General features: G+C 38.4%; 1 protein-coding gene across 11 annotated transcripts in view; it reads right to left on the bottom strand.

The window, feature by feature from the left end:
• Positions 1–18072, bottom strand: part of Pi3K92E (phosphatidylinositol 3-kinase 92E) — a 149920-nt gene that overhangs the window by 57277 nt on the left and 74571 nt on the right. For 9 of the 11 annotated variants that reach the window (XM_070098909.1, XM_070098906.1, XM_070098908.1 and 6 more), the window contains 4 exons: positions 17590–17715; positions 17092–17221; positions 7431–7621; positions 5236–5460 (listed from right to left, as the gene is read on the bottom strand). In XM_070098909.1, coding sequence (XP_069955010.1) covers positions 5236–5460; positions 7431–7621; positions 17092–17221; positions 17590–17715 — 672 coding nt within the window. The remainder of the gene's footprint in view (positions 1–5235; positions 5461–7430; positions 7622–17091; positions 17222–17589; positions 17716–18072) is intronic. The other 2 variants (XM_070098913.1, XM_070098911.1) reach the window with 2 other exon arrangements.

Here is an 18072-nt window from a genome sequence, read left to right on the forward strand (position 1 = left end):
TGCTGCTTCGCTGGGGAATATTCACCCTCACTGTCACAACTAGAACTGCTTTCAATAACCTTGAAATCACTATCACTATCACTTGCACTGCTCACATCTGAGTCTTGTACACGGGCAAATAGTTTCCTCTTTCGTCCTGGTACAGGTGAACACGAACGAGCCGGCCCAGCACCAGAGGTGGAAGGTTGTGGGTCATCTGGGTTTTCATCACTAATTATGCTATCCTGGGCACTTTTTTCGGTCACACCCGCTTCAAAACCAGGGAATTCACTTTCACTGACACTTTCATCACTGTTTGAGCTATCACTTGGGAACAAAAGACCTCCAATCCGCCGAGGAGTGAGGAACTTCTTACCGCGAGATATGGTGAAAATGGACTACCAAGATGGCGTTCCCACAATGCACCGCTGAGTCCCAGATTTTTTTCACAGGGTGCACACTGACCACTGAGACCCATTCTCTCTCATGTAGGCCTACCAGCCCTCTCCCGCTTGATTTGAAGCCGCTAGAATTTATGCGTATAGATACGTCAAACACGGTATCTCCCATGACGTATATATACAACCGCGACAGTCAAGGGGTTAAAAGAGCTGTATTACACATTTATTAAAAGTACAGTGGACCTTCAGTTTTCGGCAGTTCCGGATATCGGCCAATTCGGATTTCAGCCATTTTGGCCGAAATTCTATCCCGGTTTTCAGCCGTCATTTCAGAGATTGGCCGTATTGGACGCATAATAATAATCACTCCAGTGGTCCAGTCACCACCCTTCACAAGTGTTTGTTTACAATTTTCGGCATGAATTATTCATTACTTCTTCCTTTGTTTATGATGGCATCGAAAGGCAGTTGTTAGAAACGATTAAACTCAGTGAACATGGTATGTCGATGTAATAATATGGCTGTGTAGTGTAATAATATGGCTGTGTAACGTAGCCTAGGAGGCTACATACGTGTACCTACATCTACCAGCTACCTACACTGAACTCCTACAAATAAATGCTACTCACCTCACGCCCTACATTAAAACTAAAAATATTTCAAGGTAAGTAATGAATGTACTGCGGCAGTATCAAAGCCCTAGAGAGGGCTTTGATACCTGAAGTCCTTATGGAGGGGGATTCCCAACTCCCTCTCCCCTCCTCACCTTCAATATACCAACAAGAGTCTTCAATAAAGGTATGTAATGATCATTTATCATTAAATTTTGTGCTTTATATTTATTTCTCATTGTTTTGTGTATGTAAAACTATAGTTATTCTCTATAAAATGTGTTTTTTATTAATACTCTTGGGTGTCTGAAATGGATTAATTGGATTTACATTATTTCTTATGGGAAATATTATTTCGGTTTTTGGCTTTTTCGGATTTAGGCCGACCTTCTGGAACGAATTACGGCCGGTAACCGAGGGTCCCCACTGTGCTCAGTTACACTTTCATTACCATCTCTAATACTGTAAACATCAATGTGTTGCTTGAAGTGAAACAGTGTGCCCTATGGGCTCCACAACAGTGCTTCAATATGTATTATATATTGTATATTTGAACGTAATACGTATATATGTATTATGCAAAGCAAAATCTTTAACCTTAAATAAAGCAACTTTAAGCATCACACTAATAAGAGTAAGTACATCATATGCTTGACTACCATTATAAGAGTAACAGAAATAGTGCTCTTAAACCTATTAAACAGAACCCTATAAAATTTTGTGAGGGTGAACCACAAATAAATTGGATAAATGAAAACACAGTGGACTGTGACTAAAAAAAAACAATTAGAATGATTCAAATTTGCTAAAATAACACTTCCATATAACCGAACAGATATCTTTAAAGTGGTCTTACATCTGTTACTAAATCGATCCAAAATATTAGGTTTTGATAAAAAGACATCAGTAAGTACCATGTCTATCATGCAATTAGAGGATGGAGGATCGAGCCTCCACCATTCCTTGAGCTAAACGACTTAGATTAGTCTAGTGTTTCACCTGCGATATAAAGTATGAAGCATATTTGCTTAATATAATGTTAATACAGCCTCAGTGAATAATAAGACTCCTGCAGAAGATGTGTGCAGGACAAGACCAAACACATTCTGGTAATAAAAGTTTTATTATTATTTTATTATCACACTGGCTGATTCCCACCAAGGCAGGGTGGCCCGAAAAAGAAAAACTTTCACCATCATTCACTCCATCACTGTCTTGCCAGAAGGGTGCTTTACACTACAGTTTTTAAACTGCAACATTAACACCCCTCCTTCAGAGTGCAGGCACTGTACTTCCCATCTCCAGGACTCAAGTCCAGCCTGCCGGTTTCCCTGAACACCTTCATAAATGTTACTTTGCTCACACTCCAACAGCACGTCAAGTATTAAAAACCATTCGTCTCCATTCACTCCTATCAAACACGCTCACGCACGCCTGCTGGAAGTCCAAGCCCCTCGCACACAAAACCTCCTTTACCCCCTCCCTCCAACCTTTCCTAGGCCGACCCCTACCCCGCCTTCCTTCCACTACAGACTGATACACTCTTGAAGTCATTCTGTTTCACTCCATTCTCTCTACATGTCCGAACCACCTCAACAACCCTTCCTCAGCCCTCTGGACAACAGTTTTGGTAATCCCGCACCTCCTCCTAACTTCCAAACTACGAATTCTCTGCATTATATTCACACCACACATTGCCCTCAGACATGACATCTCCACTGCCTCCAGCCTTCTCCTCGCTGCAACATTCATCACCCATGCTTCACACCCATATAAGAGTGTTGGTAAAACTATACTCTCATACATTCCCCTCTTTGCCTCCAAGGACAAAGTTCTTTGTCTCTACAGACTCCTAAGTGCACCACTCACCCTTTTCCCCTCATCAATTCTATGATTCACCTCATCCTTCATAGACCCATCCACTGACACGTCCACTCCCAAATATCTGAATACATTCACCTCCTCCATACTCTCTCCCTCCAATCTGATATCCAATCTTTCATCGCCTAATATTTTTGTTATCCTCATAACCTTACTCTTTCCTGTATTCACTTTTAATTTTCTTCTTTTGCACACCCTACCAAATTCATCCACCAATCTCTGCAACTTCTCTTCAGAATCTCCCAAGAGCACAGTGTCATCAGCAAAGAGCAACTGTGATAACTCCCACTTTATGTGTGATTCTTTATCTTTTAACTCCACGCCTCTTGTCAAGACCCTCACATTTACTTCTCTTACAACCCCATCTATAAATATATTAAACAACCATCTTCCCAATACCTCTAACTCTCCATTTAATAACTCTCCTCTCCTATTTTTAACTGACAAATCCATTTGTTCTCTAGGCTTCCTTAACTTGTTAATCTCACTCCAAAAGTTTTTCTTATTTTCAACAAAATTTGTTGATAACATTTCACCCACTCTCTCATTTGCTCTCTTTTTACATTGCTTCACCACTCTCTTAACCTCTCTCTTTTTCTCCATATACTCTTCCCTCCTTGCATCACTTCTACTTTGTAAAAACTTCTCATTTGCTAACTTTTTCTCCCTTACTACTCTCTTTACATCATCATTCCACCAATCGCTCCTCTTCCCTCCCGCACCCACTTTCCTGTAACCACAAACTTCTGCTGAACACTCTAACACTACATTTTTAAACCTACCCCATACCTCTTCGACCCCATTGTCTATGTTCTCATTAGCCCATCTATCCTCCAATAGCTGTTTATATCTTTCCCTAACTGCCTCCTCTTTTAGTTTATAAACCTTCACCTCTCTCTTCCCTGATGCTTCTATTCTCCTTGTATCCCATCTACCTTTTACTCTCAGTGTAGCTACAACTAGAAAGTGATCTGATATATCTGTGGCCCCTCTATAAACATGTACATCCTGAAGTCTACTCAACAGTCTTTTATCTACCAATACATAATCCAACAAACTACTGTCATTTCGCCCTACATCATATCTTGTATACTTATTTATCCTCTTTTTCTTAAAATATGTATTACCTATAACTAAACCCCTTTCTATACAAAGTTCAATCAAAGGGCTCCCATTATCATTTACACCTGGCATCCCAAACTTACCTACCACACCCTCTCTAAAAGTTTCTCCTACTTTAGCATTCAGGTCCCCTACCACAATTACTCTCTCACTTGGTTCAAAGGCTCCTATACATTCACTTAACATCTCCCAAAATCTCTCTCTCTCCTCTGCATTCCTCTCTTCTCCAGGTGCATACACGCTTATTATGACCCACTTCTCACATCCAACCTTTACTTTAATCCACATAATTCTTGCATTTACACATTCATATTCTCTTTTCTCCTTCCATAACTGATCATTCAACATTACTGCCACCCCTTCCTTTGCTCTAACTCTCTCAGATACTCCAGATTTAATCCCATTTATTTCCCCCCACCGAAACTCCCCTACCCCCTTCAGCTTTGTTTCGCTTAGGGCCAGGACATCCAACTTCTTTTCATTCATAACATCAACAATCATCTGTTTCTTGTCATCTGCACTACATCCACGCACATTCAAGCATCCCAGTTTTATAAAGTTTTTCTTCTTCTCTTTTTTAGTAAATGTCTACAGGAGAAGGGGTTACTAGCCCATTGCTCCCGGCATTTTAGTCGCCTCATACGACACGCATGGCTTACAGAGGAAAGATTCTTTTCCACTTCCCCATGGACAATAGAAGAAATAAAGAAGAACAAGAGCTATGTAGAAAAAGAAGAAAAACCTAGATGTATGTATATATATATGCATGTGCATGTCTGTGAAGTGTGACCAAAGTGTAAGTTGGAGTAGCAAGATATCCCTGTTATCTAGCGTGTTTATGAGACAGAAAAAGACACCAGCAATCCTACCATCATGCAAAACAGTTACAGGTTTCTGTTTCACAGTCATCTGGCAGGACGGTAGTACTTCCCTGGGTGGTTGCTGTCTACAAACCTACTACCTATAGCATTAGGATTGTCAGAAGTCATTTTTTAACACTGTGGGACTGGGAAAGGCATTGACAAAATTAAGGAAGGTAGAAAGGTAAAGCCTTTAATTAACATTACAGTTTCCAATATATTTAACCCTTTTCATTGCATAGTTTTTCAGTATTTCTGAGTGAATGCTTTCCCATGCTATGAATATGGAAAATGTGATAATGATGCTTAATGATGTCAATATAATGTTAATATTATGTCACTGTACACTGCATATGAACTTATTTTTTGAAATTTACATACCTGTCTAGTGCCAATTGAAGATCGTGCTTTAGCAGCTTTGGCACTACGGCTGACTTCGTAGATGGCTAGACAGAGACGCGTGTTTCGTGGAATGTTGTATACAGCAATGGAAAAGGTTAGGTCTTCATCCACATTACCTGTTCTTTCACTTATACTAACTTCTTGTGTGGTCTTTGTCTCACAGAGTGCACGACTACCGTGATATAGGCCAGCTTCAATCACAACCTACAATAATTTGACGAGCCCTTAACTTAAAAGAAGTTATAGGAGGAAGGAATTGAGTGATCTAAAGATCTCAATGACCTATGAAATCATTCAGGGCATAACTTTCATAAACAATTTAATTGGGATACCTCTTCCTAATTTTTTTAAGCTTGCAAATACTGTACATAATCTGCTCTATAACATTTCACTTCCCTTAGTAAGACTTAACTTTTTTAAGACTGCAGTACACTTAGCACTGAAGAATATGTACACTCATTAAGTTATTCTTCTTCTTTTGACAAACTGTCCGTATCCCACTGAAGCAGGTGGCCCAAAGAGAAAAATAAAAGTTTCTCTTTTTAACTATAGTAATGCATACAGAAGAAATGGTTACTAGCCCCTTGCTCCTGCCATGTTAGTTGCCTCTTATGACATGCATTGTTATTAAGTTAAAATTATAATAAAATACTGCACTCTTTTAATTTCAACTAGAAATAAAAAATAGAGTATAAATATAATTATATAAAGCTAAACAATGTAAAAGAGTTACTAATATTAGAAGTAGGCAGAGAGGATGTAGTCAAGTTCCCTTAAAAAGGTAGGGCTGAGTTTTACCATCCTCCATAGAGGTAGGAAAGACATTAAATTGAGGCTTATTATTTCTCAATATAGTATACTTTAGCCAGGTTTGTTTAGCCTTCAGCCTCATTTGTTACCATATGATCACTGTCAGGAGAGAGATATAAAGCCCCAGCACAATGAAACATATACACGATAACATACATGTGATCTGCAACCACAAATAGGAAAGTATAATAAAACATGTGTACTTTACATAATATGAAACCCATGTTCATATAAATTTTGTATTTTCTAAACTAAAGCCTCCCTTCAGTTTTTTCTTTTTAAATTTAGGATGGGTTAGGTTACTATAAAAACAATATATCAAATGGTACTGGTGCTCAAACTCATGTCACAGTATCTGAGGCTATACCTGAAACAAATACAAGAACATATACAATTCTAGCCATAAGCTGCTAAAAAGAAAACTTCACCTATAGTATAGACAGATGTAAACATAAAAGCAGTGACTGAGGCTGAGTAGTTAGCTTCAACTCCAAGAACACTTGTCACATAGAAATAATTTTCTCACTCTAGTTACATATACCAGCTCCAGAGTTTCAGAATGCTTATATACTAGAAACATTTTACCTACTAATACAAAGGGTTCTAACCTCTAACCTAAGCAATAATATCACAGGCTATGTGCACTGCTTTTATGTTTACATCTATCTTATACTATACGTGAAGTTTTCTTTTTAGCAGCTCATGGCTAAATTGTATTTGTTCTTGTATCATCTACATCAATGTTGTATTGGTGATGCAAGCCTGGAAGCTCCTTCATCTTACTTTTACTAATTTTACTTTGTGTTTCTTTCATTCACCTAATTACATTTCATAATACAGCCTCTCCTCACTTAGCGACGTACTAGTTTACCGATGCCTCAAACTTACGTCAGGCTCTCTGACCAGTATGCTTACCTATAAAATGTATAATAGAGCTGGTTTCCTCTATTCTGTTTATTACAGTACACAGTACACTACTGTACAAACATTTAAAAATATACCAGAAATGTTATAAATGGTGCAAGGTAGACATTAAAACAATATTAAAAATAGTTGACACAAACCCACTACCATTATAGCATGGTCTTCATTTAGCAATGAATTTGTTTACCAACGTGTTCTTAGGAACGGAACTCTGTCGTTAAGTGAGGAGAGGCTGTACATGTGAATAGTATAGCATCGTTGATGAGCACTCGTATCTTTGAGGCCTTCAATCCACAAGCTAATACATAATACACAATACTGAAAACCTTGTCGGTGACAAATGACTTGTTAGGGGAAATTTATAGACTAAGCTCCAAAATCTTATACTAACTATAAAAACTATAAATAACAATAACAGTAGTTAAATTAGAAAATTTTACCACAACCTGGTCATCAGTATATAGATCCACATTCGAAATGGTTCCAATTCGAAAGTTGAATTCATCTTCAATTGTCCAAGACGAAACAAACTTGACGTTTTTCTTTTTGCTTAATGTCATTCCTGAGAAAGAGTTTCGTAAATGCTTCACTCCAAAGTCTTCAATCCTCTCGTATATATTTTCAATGTCAACTGTTGAAGAAAGTTTTAGACTTTATTAGTAAACTTTATTTTCTTGTCGAATGTACAAAGTCCTGTAAGGCTGATCAAGGAAAGTAACAATGTGCTAAATTCATGTATGTAAAATTACTGTACAGGAGGGTCCCAATTATATGGCGGATTAAGTTCCAGGCTACCACTGTAAAGCAAAAATCGTCGTAAAGCGAATCATCCCTTTTTTTCACTTTTAACCCTTTCAGGGTCCAAACCCCTGATATGAAACTTGTCCACAGGGTCCAAGAATTTTCAAAAAAAAAATTTTGTTATTTTTTCTTATGAAATGGAAGAAAATCTTTTTCTGAAGGTAAAACAAAAAGTATGAAGTTTGATGGAAAATTGATGAAATTACGATCTCACAAATTTTGCTGTGTCAGCGATATTTATGCATTGACGATTCTGCCCACTTTGACTCCCATTTAATTAAGGCCAATTACATTATTCCAGTTGAGCAAATTCTTAGCTATTTCACTAGTATTACCTCTATTTTTATCGACTGAGCACAAGACGTTGCCCAATCAACTATTTCAACTACCCAATAAAGTGATCGGAAATTGGTAATTTGGTCAATTTCAAACAAAGTTCAAAATATTCCAATTGCAAAATAGGGTCCATAATAAACAATGCAGGCATTCCTTGCACTAAAATAACATTTCCTCTGTTCATAGTTACGTTTCCAGGCTTTATAGATGAATTCCACTGAGTTTTTATTCACGTAATGAATTTTTAGTCACACCAAAGAGCAGAAGATTTACTGTTATGCAATACTGTAATAACTGCATAAATAATATCAGCGCATTCATGAACATATATCAGACCCACCAGCTGACATATATTGGACGTGTGACGTCATTTGTTTACTCTTGAACATCGGCAAAAAATCGAACATTTCCGCTACTTTAAGCTCAGTTTCAAGCAATTTTCAGTACTAAAACCAATCAAAATCATCTCTATTCCTGTAATATATCTTCCATTCTATCATATGGAACCAAGAAACCATGACTACAACCCTAAAAAACATACAAAAATACACTGCTAATTCGGCATTTTAATCCAAAAACACAGTCTCAGTTTTTTTTTCTTATTATGCACTGCATGCTGCAGGATTTGTTTTATATGGTACACACCACAAAGCTGCATTCTCTCATATCAAGGCCAAATTTACCATTCACAGCTTATCTGAGTGAGCAGAGATCATGGCGTAGAACTACGGCATGAGCCCTGGCTTCAAAGCTGTAGACCTACAGGGCGGACCCTCAAAGAGTTAAATGCATATAAATGCCTGATAACATGTTTACACAATCATATATTAAGTGAGCAATAGAACTAGTATTAACAAATCAATAAAAAAGTAAAATGCATATAAAGTACACTCATTACTTACCTTAAAATAATTTTGGTCTTAGCTCATACTGAGTAGTATTTACTGCAGGAAGTCAGGAGATGGCACATCTTCATCCTATGACTCAACGAATTTTATTCGTTTTGATGTTAGCAATAAGGTTATCAAGATTCCTTTTTAATCACAACTACCCTTAGATGTCGTAACACAAAAATAGTATAAATAATATATGTAATAACTTTGAAACACTTGAAACTTTGGAAAGTTTCCAGACGGAATCGAGAGAGATACAAAGTTCATGGCAACACACCAAGGTTCACTTGTATAAATGCAGATTATCATTATTAGTATTATTATTATAAAACACTCTGAGGAGGTTGCTCCATAGTTGAGTAGTAGATCAGTGTTTTGGATGGGCATGTATTAATACCTGTTCACTGGCCACTGACATGTGCCCATACAACATTAAGTATGCTTTTGTGGAGCGTTTTCCCCACAACACAAGCACCTTACATCAGTGGCGTCGTAAGGGGGGAGGCGGGGGGGCCGCCCTGGGTGACACCATTTAGGGGGTGACACCATAGAACTTCTAAAGAAGGTGACACTAATGCCCAAAACAGTGCTGCACCAACATAAGAGAAGAATCCTTCATTTCTATACAGCCTATATAGGCCTATATAGGGAAAATCATTTATTTTGATAATGTGATAGATGATTTTGCAGGCTTGAAGGCAAGGAAATGTAAGATCAGATTCACTGAGATGTTAACTGTACTCAAGGTCAAATCGGAACTAGTGTTTTTCTGATATTGCAATGTTTTTCTTTATTTTTCAATTTTTTTTTGGGGGGGAGCATTGTTGAAGATGAATAAATGTAGGATCTGTTGCCTGTACTCAAAGTGGTATTTGAGTTTATGTTTCCTCAATATTACTAAAATTATTTATTTTATCATTAATAAAGTTGAGAAGTATTCTCCTGTTCAGTCTATGGCCCTTAAACGGTCTCATTGCTAAACATTAGTTACTGGGCATGCAGTACTGACGTAACTGGAGTTTACTACCCCCCATTCCCCCGTCCTTGGATTGCATGAGGGTGACACCAAAGATGCTACCCCGGGTAACACCCAAGATTCTGCCCCAGTGACACCAACCCTAGTAACGTCTCTGCTTTACATTGTGTACAAGTTGTCTTCACACTGGTGCAGAAGCCTCTATAACAGCAACACTCCCAGGTTCATGCAACATATCCCTTTGAGAGCAAGTGACACTATTTGCATGAAGGCATATGAAAGGAGTGTTTTTCTAGTTACCCCGCAGTAATATAAACAGTTTCTCTGGTGGTATTGGACTAAAAGGAACATCTTATTGTAATTCTTGTCGAACACTCCAACAAGCCGCCTGGCTACCACTCCTCACAATTGCCAGTTTGTTCAAGTATGAGTGTATTATGATTATATAACATGTAGTGTGTTTCTTACATAATTTTGAAAAAAATGTCATAGATGGATTAATAAAAATGTCTATCATAATATACAACATTTAACCCTTTGACTGTTTACGACGTATAAATACGTCTTACGAGCCAATGTTTCTGACGTATTTATACGCACAAATTCTAGCGGCTTCAAATCAAGCGGGAAAGGCCTGGTAGGCCTACATGAGAGAGAATGGGTCTCAGTGGTCGGTGTGCACCCTGTGAAAAGAATCTGGGACCAAGCGGTGCATTGTGGAAATGCCATCTTGTTAGTCCATTTTCACCATGCCTCTCGGTAAGAAGTTCCTCACTCCTCGGCAGATTGGAGGTCTTTTGTTCCCAAGTGATAGCTCTAACAGCGATGAAAATGTCAGTGACAGTGAATTCCAGGGTTTTGAAGTGAGTGTTACCGGAAAAAGTGCCCAGGATAACGTAATTAGTGATGAAAACCCAGATGACCCACAACCTTCCACCTCTGGTGCTGGGCCAGCTTGTTCACGTTCATGTTCGCCTGTACCACGACGAAAGAGGAAACTATTTGGTCGTGTACAACACCCAGATGATAGCAGTGAATGTGATAGTGATAGTGATTTCAAGGTCATTGAAAGCAGTTCTAGTGACAGTGAGGGTGAATATTCCCCAGTGAAGTGGCAGTATGTACGACATAGCATGCGGTCTGGTAGTGTTTCATATGTTGTTCCAAGGGGAAGGAGAAACTCTGGGAGCACATCCCGTGGCCCTACACCACGACCTGATAGTGAAGATGACGATATTGTAACGATGGGTATGAATGATGTGAGTGAGGGAGCAGGCAGTGGTGGTGATAGTGAGGGTGGCACGGCCCATGTGGCACCATCATCGGGTCACGCTACTACCCACGCTGCTGACTCTGCACAACAACCAGCCTCACCCGACCCCACACTCCCACAACCTGCACTCCCACAACCTGCACAACCACAACCTGCACAACCACAACCACGGTACAATATCCAGACCCCACCAGCAGACCGTATCTGGGATTGGCAGGACGGTGACGAGTTTGTTCCCAGTCCCCATGACTCTGATGAAACACAAAGTGGAATAAAGCCATTATGTCCACTTGGGAACAATGCCAGTGAACTGGACTGCTTTGAGCTATTCTTCCATGAACCCCTGATGGACATCATTGTCAGGGAAACAAACACATACTGTGATTACACCATGGCAAATACAATTCTCTCACCAAAATCACGGCTACACAAGTGGAAGGAGACAACTGTGGCAGAGATGTACCTGTTTTTTGCCACAATAATGCTTATGCCACATGTGTATAAGCACAATGTCACCACATACTGGGCAACAGAACGCCTGATTTCAACTCCAGGTTTTAGTGACATTATAGGTGTCAATCGTTTCCTGATACTGTTACGTATGTTACACTTTTCAGACAAAACCAAGCCTGACAGAAGCGACAGGTTATATAAGATAAGAAATGTGTTTATGTACCTGAAACAAAAGTGCTGCATGTGTTTTTATCCCTTCAGGAAGCTTGTATTGATGAGTCCTTGATTTTATTCAAAGGAAGACTCTCATTCAAGCAATATATACCAAGCAAGAGGAAACGCTTTGGTATAAACCTATTTGTACTGTGTGATTGCAGAAGTGGTCTAGTTTTGGATATCATTGTGTACACTGGCAGTAATACTTTGAGAGATACCATGAAGTTATTGGGTATCTCTGGTGATGTGGTTCGAACAATGATGGAACCATATCTTGGAAAGGGGCATATGTTATTTACTGATAACTGGTACACAAGCCCCTTACTCAGTGATTTCTTGCGAGTGAACTTGACAGACGTGTGTGGCACAGTGCGTCGTAATCGTAAACATATGCCAAGGTTCGACGCTGGCACTCGCAGAGGTGAGGTGCAAGCCTTCGCTGCCAATGACATCATGGCATTTCGGTGGCATGACAAACGTGATGTCACATTATTGACATCAGTTCACCGAAATGAAATGGTACACAGTGGCAGGCACAACAGAGAGACCAATGAACCCATTCTAAAGCCTGCAGCTGTCATGGACTACAACCTCAATATGCGCTTAGTGGACAAATGTGACATGCAGATTGGGTTTGCAGACTGTGTATGCAAGAGTTATAAGTGGTATATAAAAATTTTTTTCCATCTTGTTGATATCTCTATGCTGAATGCTTATAACATATACAAGTTGAAGACCAACAAAACACCAAAATATGGTGAATTTTGCTTGTCAGTAATCAGACAAATAATTGCAAAGTACCAAGGAGCAACACCTGCAATAGACCAGCGCCCACGAAATTACCAACACACGTCATCTCGTTTCAGGCCTGGTGATCACTACCCCATGCAACTGCCTCCTACTACTTCCAAGAAAAATGCTCAGAAGAGGTGTTATGTATGTATGCATACCACAAAACGCCCACAAACACGCAGAGACACTCGTTTTATGTGTGAGGAGTGTTAAGTGCCACTCTGCATATACCCATGTTTCAAAGAGTTCCACAAGCTGCAGCAGTTCTAGGAACGTGTTTAGTGACTGTACATATGTATATATATTATGGAACAATAGTAATAAACATTATTTTGTATTGCTTGTTTGTGTAAACAAAGTGTATACACAAACTAATAGTGATAAAGTTTGTTCTGTTACTGTGTTGTAAACAATGAGTGTATATTTGAAGAATGCACCTTACATTGGTCTCACAGGCCACATAAGTTACCTGGAACAGAAAAATATTGAAAAATGCAAGAAACCCTTGAATTAGAGTAAATAAAAGAATACCGGGTGGGCGGCAGTCGCCGCTGTTGCCATACACACGTCACTTTCTGCAAACTTTGCGCCTCTATATCTTGGTAAGTACTGATGGCAAATATTTTTTTTAGGCTTAAAACACTCAGAAAAATATTCCTAACATTTTCATAAGAATTTTTTTTTTTTTTCGAATATTTGGCGACATAAAATGACAGTTTCAGAGAGGGGCCTGAAACAGTCAAAGGGTTAAAGCTCCCCAGAGCAGTTATTATTATGCTTCAACACTAGTGAGACACTTTTAACCATTTCTTCACCTAGCATAGCTACTCTCACTTTATAACAATGCCCAATAGTGATTTTAATGTACTTGCACACCAGCACAGTGTTTAAGTTTATTTACGTATAGGTACACATAAGTACATCTTTTTTTTTTAACACATCGGCCATTTCCCACCCAGGCAGATTGACCCAAAAAGAAAGAAAAGCCCAAAAATTGAGAAAAATACTTTCATCATCATTCAACACTTTCACAATCACTCATGCATAACCACTGTCTTTGCAGAGGCACTCAGATACGACAGTTTAGAAGTCCCTCCAAACTGTTAATATCCCCAACCCCTCCTTGAAAGTGCAGGCACTGAACTTCCCATTTCCAGGACTCAAGTCTGACTAACCAGTTTCCCTGAATCCCTTCACAAAATATTACCCTACTCACACTCCAACAGCTCGTCAGGCCCCAAAAACCATTCGTCTCCTTTTACTCCTATCTAACACGCTCACACATGCTTGCTGGAAGTCCAAGCCCCTCGCCCACAAAACCACCTTTACCCCCTCCCTCCAACCTTTTCGAGGATGACCCCTACTCCGCCTTCCTTACCCTACAGATTTATACGCTCTCCAAGTCATTCTACTTTGATCCATTCTCTCTAAATGACCAAACCACCTCAACAACCCCTCTTCAGCCCTCTGACTAATACTTTAGTAACTTCACATCTCCTCCTCCTAATTTCCACACTCCAAAGTCTCTGCATAATATTTACACCACACATCGCCCTTAGACATGACATCTCCACTGCCTCAAGCTGCCTTCTCGTTGCAGCATTTACAACCCAAGCTTCACACCCATATAAGAGTGTTGGTACCACTATACTTTTGTACATTCCCTTCTTTGCCTCCTTGGATAACGTTTTTTATCTCCACAGATACCTCAATGCACCACTCACCTTTTTTTTCCTTCATCAATTCTATGGTTAACCTCATCTTTCATAAACCCATCTGCTGACAAGTCAACTCCCAAATATCTGAAAAGATTCACTTCTTCCAGACTCCCTCTCCAATGTGATATCCAAATTTTATCTAAATCATTTGATACCCTCATCACCTTACTCTTATCTATGTTCCTTTTCAACTTTCTACCTTCACACACCCTCCAAACCTCATCCACTAACCTTTGCAACTTTTCTTTAGAATCTCCCAAAAGCACAGTATCATCAGCAAAAAGTAAGAATGTCAACTCCCATTTTGTACTTGATTCCCCATAATTTAATCCCACCCCTTTCCCCAACACCCTAGCATTTACCTCTTTTAAAACCTCATCTATAAATATATTAAACAACCATGGTGACATTATACATCCCTGTCTAATACCCACTTTTACCGGAAAGTAATCTCCCTCTCTCCTACACACCCTAATCTGAGCCTCACTATCCTCATAAAAACTCTCTACAGCATTTAGTAGCTTACTACCTATTCCACAGACTAACATCTGTCACATTGCTTCCGTATCCACTCTATCATATGCCTCTTCTAAATCCATAAATGCAATGAAAACTCCCTTACCTTTATCTAAATACTGTTCACATATATGCTTCAATGTAAAGACTTCATCTACACATCCCCTACCCACTCTAAAGCCTCCTTGCTCATCTGCAATCCTACTCTCTGTCTTACCTCTAATTCTTTTAATAATAGCCCTACCACACACACTTTACTTTATAAGTACATACGATTATCAGTACTATATCAGTCCTTCCTTGGCCACAGACATACCTTGCTCACCAAGTTTAATCATTTCTAACTTTGCACTTCAAGTCTTATGGCTCCTCTTTTTATTACAACTATCCTTAGATGTCACTGCAACACATAGAGTATATATAAATATGTAATAACGTTAGAACACTTGAAACTTTGGAAAGTTTCCAGACAGAATCGAGAGAGAGACAAAGCTCACAGAGAATGTAAATAAACTGAGAGAAAGACGATGACGACTGGACGCCCAGCTGGAAGCTCAGAGCCGCGACAGCGAATCAGGAGCTGTATAAACAAATTTTTGGGTATAATTTGAAACATCTGTATTAGCGAAGTGCCAAGAAGCAAAGCACTGTAACCTGGGGGCCCTCCTGTACATAATTTTTGTCTCAGATATAGCCTATAACTACTGATTTACTACATCTACCTCAGTAATGATGCTATTTTACAGCATATAGTATTATTATTTTATTTGGATTTCAGCATAACTTGATACTTAAATATTAAACCTGGCAGTTTCTGAAATTCAGAATTTGGTAAACTATAGATGCTGATAAAAGCCAAAAATGTTTAAGAAATTACAAGATGAATTAAAAAGAATGCTTACATTTTATACACTTTTCCAATACAATTTTCATTTTATATGGATAGTATTAGCCCTAACTTCAGGGTGCCTTAAATACTATGCATAACTGCAAGATCTTCCTATGTAAGAAATATTGTAACTCTAATGAATCTGGTAACACAGGTCACCAGAAGTAAAGCTATATTAACACAGCTTTACTTCTCAGACACCTGCAGCAGGTAGTGGTCAAGCTTCCTCTTCCCCTCATTCCTACTCTTCCTAATTTCCTCCCTTTCAAGAGGCTTGGCAGATGACAAAATATTCTCAATGAAAAGTAGGAGTGTCTAACAAAACACTCAAGGCATAAGCCAAAGAAAGGGACCTAGAAATCAGCACTGACAAAAGACTGCCACCTAAATTTCAAAAGCAAAATAGTGAGAAACTCCAGTGATACTGGCCAACTTGAGAATATCAATCAGAAACATGAATGTAGAAATGATGAAAAAGCTGTTAGACCAAAATTGAAATATACAGTGGTAGTACGGAGTCTGCATCTAAAGCAAAAATAACAAATTAAAACAAAGTTCAGAGACAAGCTAAGAAATGCCTCCCAAAGCTAAAAATTATGAGTCACGAATAAAGACTTAACACATTAGATATGCAATCGTTGACTGATGAAAGGAAGAGAGAAAACATTAAAACCACATTCAAGATTATAAAAGATATAAAAGAATTAACAAGGAATACTTCTTAACTCTGTCAAGTGGTACTAGAAACCCCAACTACAGACTAAGGAAGAAGAGCTGCAGATACTAGAAAAGTTATCTTTTCAAAGTGTTAGATTAATGGAATGGTTTACAAGAGAAAGGATTAAGAACTACAACCACTAGAAGCTTTAAAAATTGTTATGACATACAAAATACAGAACTGAAAATAGAAAATGAATAATTACACTGGGTATACAAAGAGTAGCTTGTTCCCTAATACTTCCTGCAAAACAACTATTTATATTGACAGAGCAATAAAATACAACCTTGCTGTCAGTAGGTGTCATATTTTATCTTGACACCTACTGATAAGGAATCAACAACCTAGCAGAGGAGAAATTTTTTCATGACAGTTTTTTCTATTCACTGTCCAGATATTCCCATGGCGACAACATTAAAAAACAATAAGTAATCCCTGCTTGAATAATGGATTGTTACTATGATACAAAATGCTGAATTAGTATAATAAGATAAATGTAGTTGCAGAACTGGTCACTAACCCTGAATAGTTCCTCGATGAACAATGACTAGGGGTATTGGCGAGAACTCATCTTGGCACACATGTTCACGAATATACATATACTTGGCGAGCGGCACATCAGCAATCAAATATTCCTCTCTTCCAGGTGTCTTTAGAATATAAAAGAAAATATACTCAAGTCAGCATTTGCAGGGAAAAAAAGTGTAGTCAGACAGTTTAATAGGTTAATTATGCACCTATACCCAACCTATGGGCAGAAGTCAAAAGATTAAAGAGGCACATAATTGGTCCAGGGACTGGACCCCAAAGATCTGATAGCTAATCAAGTTACAGTAGTAATGAACTGCTTACTGTATTTGCTTGTTTATATCTGGTTAGTAAAGGGTACACATATTGGACTATTAATTAGTCAGTGGTACATGCATGAATAGTTGCTTAGCTAGTGTTAAATGAATTGTAACATATTTGAAAGTATAATGGTTTTTCTGCCTTACCTTCTAGTATTTATCAATCTTACCTTTAAAACGTAGTTTTCAGGAGGTTCTTCCATTACAAATGTAACTGATAATTTAGCAAGGCCCATGTTCAGAAATTCTCTTGTTTTAATATTAGGATGAACTCGAAAGGTGAATGTTGGCTGAAACTGGAAAAAAAAAAATTAGGTAATACTCATATAATTGTAAACATTATCATATAAGAGGAGCGATTGGTGGAATGATGATGTAAAGAGAGTAGTAAGGGAGAAAAAGTTAGCATATGAGAAGTTTTTACAAAGTAGAAGTGATGCAAGGAGGGAAGAGTATATGGAGAAAAAGAGAGAAGTTAAGAGAGTGGTGAAGCAATGTAAAAAGAGAGCAAATGAGAGAGTGGGTGAGATGTTATCAACAAATTTTGTTGAAAATAAGAAAAAGTTTTGGAGTGAGATTAACAAGTTAAGAAAGCCTAGAGAACAAATGGATTTGTCAGTTAAAAATAGGAGAGGAGAGTTATTAAATGGAGA

Source organism: Cherax quadricarinatus, chromosome 65 (genome assembly GCF_038502225.1).
Source record: "Cherax quadricarinatus isolate ZL_2023a chromosome 65, ASM3850222v1, whole genome shotgun sequence".
Lineage (NCBI taxonomy): Eukaryota > Metazoa > Arthropoda > Malacostraca > Decapoda > Parastacidae > Cherax > Cherax quadricarinatus.